At 57.7% G+C, this 5,000-nt stretch overlaps 1 protein-coding gene across 2 annotated transcripts in view; it reads left to right on the top strand.

Annotated features, from left to right (window-relative positions):
• Positions 1 to 5,000, top strand: part of meaf6 (MYST/Esa1-associated factor 6) — a 14,346-nt gene that overhangs the window by 6,195 nt on the left and 3,151 nt on the right. For both annotated transcript variants that reach the window (XM_083545783.1, XM_083545784.1), the window contains exons 3-5: positions 134 to 221; positions 1,102 to 1,147; positions 1,301 to 1,499. In XM_083545783.1, the coding sequence (XP_083401909.1) occupies positions 134 to 221; positions 1,102 to 1,147; positions 1,301 to 1,499 (333 nt within the window). The remainder of the gene's footprint in view (positions 1 to 133; positions 222 to 1,101; positions 1,148 to 1,300; positions 1,500 to 5,000) is intronic.

Raw genomic sequence — 5,000 nt, 5'->3', positions numbered from 1 at the left:
TTATACACACACACACACTCTATTATACACACAGTTATTACACACACACACACACACACACACACAGTTATTAAACACAGTGTATTTAATTATAAATGATGTAATAAAACTGTAAATTTCCCTTTTTGTACAGAAACTCGAACAGTAAGACGGACAGAAGGAACCGCAAGTTTAAAGAGGCTGAGAGACTGTTCAGTAAATCATCTGTTACATCAGTAGCAGTCAGTAATTCTCCTCCTCTCCTCTCTTCTCTTCTCCTCTCTTCTTTTACTCTCTTCTCCTCTCCTCTCTTTTCTCTCTTCTTCTCTTCTCCTCTCTTCTCCTCTCCTCTCTTCTCTTTTTTCTCTCTTCTTCTCTTCTCCTCTCTTCTCTTTTCCTCTCTTCTCCTCTCTTTTCTCTCTTTTTCTTTTCTCCTCTCCTCTCTTCTCTCTTTTCTCTCTTCTTCTCTTCTCCTCTCTTCTCTCTTCTCCTCTCTTCTCTCTTCTCCTCTCTTCTCTTTTCCTCTCTTCTCCTCTCTTCTCTCTTTTCTCTCTTCTTCTCTTCTCCTCTCTTCTCCTCTCCTCTCTTCTCCTCTCCTCTCTCTTTTCCCCTCCTCTCTTTTCCCCCTCTCCTCTCTTCTTCTCTCCTCTCCCCTCCTCTTCTGTCTTCTTCTTCTCTCCTCTCCTCTCTTCTTCTGTCCTCTTCTTCTCTTCTCTCTTCTTTTTTCCTCTTTTTTCTTCTCCTCTCTTCTCTTCTCTTCTGTCTCCTTTCCTCTTAACGCACAGTTGTGAATGAATCGGTATAAAATCCTTCACACTGATGTTAATGAATGAATAAATGTTGCTCAACACACTCAGGAAATGTTTGGTTTTGTTACTGCACCTCAACACAATCCTTCATATGAACTTTCTCCAACTTCTGTATGTATTAATTTGTAGTCTTTTGATGAAAGTGAATAAGAAATGCAGTCTCACGGCACGACTTTTATTATAGAATACACATTTTACCACTTCAATGAATAGAGGAGTAAATACAAACACTTCTTTATTTTATTTTTGCGTGCGTGCGTGCGTGTGTGTGTGTGTAAAACACTAACACCCCACTTCTCTCTTTCCTTGGCAGGCTGTGTGTGCTCTCGGCGGCGTCCCTGATCACATGAATGAGAAACGTAAGTGGAATGGGTGTGTGTGTGTGTGTGTGTGTGTGTGTGTGTGTGTGTATACGAGAGTGGGTATGTGAACGTGTTAATTTCTTTTTTGTACTTTATTTTTATTTTTTTGTAATTTTAATATGAACCTAATAATGGTGTGCGTGTGCGCAGGCGAGGCAGGCAGTGGCACCGAGAGCGACGCGTCTCCGGACCTGCAGAACCAAGAGAACGAGCCGGGACAGGAGGAGGCAGAGGACGCAGATGGAACATTGCAGGATCTGAAGCCTCAGAAAGCCGCGTCGTCCTCCAACTCCACCAACACGGGTCACCACAGCAGCCACAAGAAACGCAAGAACAAGAACCGACACAGGTGTCGCTCAGAACCCTAACACTTCACACACACACACACACACACACACACACACACACCACACACACACCATTTATTTCGTCTTAGAGCAAAAGAGACAGGAAAAGAGACAGGGGGAGAGAGAGAGACTGAGGGGAGACGGGGGAGAGAGACTGAGGGGAGACTGATGGGAGACGGGGGGAGAGAGACAGAGAGACCGGGGGGAGAGAGATGGGGAGACGGGGGGAGAGAGACTGAGGGGAGACGGGGAGACTGAGAGGGGGGGAGAGACTGAGAGGGGGAGAGAGACAGAGAGACTGAGGGGAGACGGGGGGGAGAGAGAGACAGAGAGACTGAGGGGAGACGGGGGGGAGAGAGAGACAGAGAGACTGAGGGGAGACGGGGGGGAGAGAGAGACAGAGAGACTGAGGGGAGACGGGGGGGAGAGAGAGACAGAGAGACTGAGGGGAGACGGGGGGGAGAGAGAGACAGAGAGACTGAGGGGAGACGGGGGGGAGAGAGAGACAGAGAGACTGAGGGGAGACGGGGGGGAGAGAGAGACAGAGAGACTGAGGGGAGACGGGGGGGAGAGAGAGACAGAGAGACTGAGGGGAGACGGGGGGGAGAGAGAGACAGAGAGACTGAGGGGAGACGGGGGGGAGAGAGAGACAGAGAGACTGAGGGGAGACGGGGGGGAGAGAGAGACAGAGAGACTGAGGGGAGACGGGGGGGAGAGAGAGACAGAGAGACTGAGGGGAGACGGGGGGGAGAGAGAGACAGAGAGACTGAGGGGAGACGGGGGGGAGAGAGAGACAGAGAGACTGAGGGGAGACGGGGGGGAGAGAGAGACAGAGAGACTGAGGGGAGACGGGGGGGGAGAGAGAGACAGAGAGACTGAGGGGAGACGGGGGGGAGAGAGAGACAGAGAGACTGAGGGGAGACGGGGGGGAGAGAGAGACAGAGAGACTGAGGGGAGACGGGGGGGAGAGAGAGACAGAGAGACTGAGGGGAGACGGGGGGGAGAGAGAGACAGAGAGACTGAGGGGAGACGGGGGGGAGAGAGAGACAGAGAGACTGAGGGGAGACGGGGGGGAGAGAGAGACAGAGAGACTGAGGGGAGACGGGGGGGGAGAGAGAGACAGAGAGACTGAGGGGAGACGGGGGGGAGAGAGAGACTGAGGGGAGACTGATGGGAGACGGGGGGAGAGAGACAGAGAGACCGGGGGGAGAGAGATGGGGAGACGGGGGGAGAGAGACTGAGGGGAGACGGGGAGACTGAGAGGGGGGGAGAGACTGAGAGGGGGAGAGAGACAGAGAGACCGAGAGAGAGGGGGGGAGAGAGAGACAGAGAGACTGAGGGGAGACGGGGGGGAGAGAGAGACAGAGAGACTGAGGGGAGACGGGGGGAGAGAGAGACAGAGAGACTGAGGGGAGACGGGGGGGAGAGAGAGACAGAGAGACTGAGGGGAGACGGGGGGGAGAGAGAGACAGAGAGACTGAGGGGAGACGGGGGGGAGAGAGAGACAGAGAGACTGAGGGGAGACGGGGGGGAGAGAGAGACAGAGAGACTGAGGGGAGACGGGGGGGAGAGAGACAGAGGGGAGACGGGGGGGGAGAGAGAGACAGAGGGGAGACGGGGGGGAGAGAGAGACTGAGGGGAGACGGGGGGGAGAGAGAGACTGAGGGGAGACGGGGGGGACAGAGAGAGACAGAGAGACTGAGGGGAGACGGGGGGGACAGAGAGAGACAGAGAGACTGAGGGGAGACGGGGGGAGAGAGAGACAGAGAGACTGAGGGGAGACGGGGGGGAGAGAGAGACAGAGAGACTGAGGGGAGACGGGGGGGAGAGAGAGACAGGGAGACCGGGGGGAGAGAGATGGGGAGACGGGGGGGAGAGAGACTGAGGGGAGACGGGGAGACTGAGAGGGGGGGAGAGACTGAGAGGGGGAGAGAGACAGAGAGACCGAGAGAGAGGGGGGGAGAGAGAGACAGAGAGACCGAGGGGAGACGGGGGGGAGAGAGAGACAGAGAGACCGAGGGGAGACGGGGGGAGAGAGAGACAGAGAGACTGAGGGGAGACGGGGGGGAGAGAGAGACAGAGAGACTGAGGGGAGACGGGGGGGAGAGAGAGACAGAGAGACTGAGGGGAGACGGGGGGGAGAGAGAGACAGAGAGACTGAGGGGAGACGGGGGGGAGAGAGAGACAGAGAGACTGAGGGGAGACGGGGGGGAGAGAGAGACTGAGGGGAGACGGGGGGGAGAGAGAGACAGAGGGGAGACGGGGGGGAGAGAGAGACAGAGGGGAGACGGGGGGGAGAGAGAGACAGAGGGGAGACGGGGGGGAGAGAGAGACTGAGGGGAGACGGGGGGGAGAGAGAGACTGAGGGGAGACGGGGGGGACAGAGAGAGACAGAGAGACTGAGGGGAGACGGGGGGGAGAGAGAGACAGAGAGACTGAGGGGAGACGGGGGGGAGAGAGAGACAGGGAGACGGGGGGGAGAGAGAGACAGAGAGACGGGGGGGAGAGAGAGACAGAGAGACTGAGGGGAGACGGGGGGGAGAGAGAGACTGAGGGGAGACGGGGGGGGAGAGAGAGACAGAGAGACTGAGGGGAGACGGGGGGGAGAGAGAGAGACAGAGAGACTGAGGGGAGACGGGGGGGAGAGAGAGACAGAGAGACTGAGGGGAGACGGGGGGGAGAGAGAGAGACAGAGAGACTGAGGGGAGACGGGGGGGGAGAGAGAGAGACAGAGAGACTGAGGGGAGACGGGGGGGAGAGAGAGACAGAGGGGAGACGGGGGGGAGAGAGAGACAGAGGGGAGACGGGGGGGAGAGAGAGACTGAGGGGAGACGGGGGGGAGAGAGAGACTGAGGGGAGACGGGGGGGACAGAGAGAGACAGAGAGACTGAGGGGAGACGGGGGGGACAGAGAGAGACAGAGAGACTGAGGGGAGACGGGGGGGAGAGAGAGACAGAGAGACTGAGGGGAGACGGGGGGAGAGAGAGACAGGGAGACGGGGGGGAGAGAGAGACAGAGAGACGGGGGGGAGAGAGAGACAGAGAGACTGAGGGGAGACGGGGGGGGAGAGAGAGACTGAGGGGAGACGGGGGGGAGAGAGAGACAGAGAGACTGAGGGGAGACGGGGGGGAGAGAGAGAGACAGAGAGACTGAGGGGAGACGGGGGGGAGAGAGAGACAGAGAGACTGAGGGGAGACGGGGGGGAGAGAGAGAGACAGAGAGACTGAGGGGAGACGGGGGGGGAGAGAGAGAGACAGAGAGACTGAGGGGAGACGGGGGGGAGAGAGAGAGACAGAGAGACTGAGGGGAGACGGGGGGGAGAGAGAGAGACAGAGAGACTGAGGGGAGACGGGGGGGAGAGAGAGAGACAGAGAGACTGAGGGGAGACGGGGGGGGAGAGAGAGAGACAGAGAGACTGAGGGGAGACGGGGGGGAGAGAGAGAGACAGAGAGACTGAGGGGAGACGGGGGGGAGAGAGAGAGACAGAGAGACTGAGGGGAGAC

This window comes from Silurus aristotelis (genome assembly GCF_946808225.1).
Source record: "Silurus aristotelis genome assembly, chromosome: 7".
NCBI classification, from domain to species: Eukaryota; Metazoa; Chordata; class Actinopteri; order Siluriformes; family Siluridae; genus Silurus; species Silurus aristotelis.
This window is presented reverse-complemented; position numbering and strand designations above follow the sequence as displayed.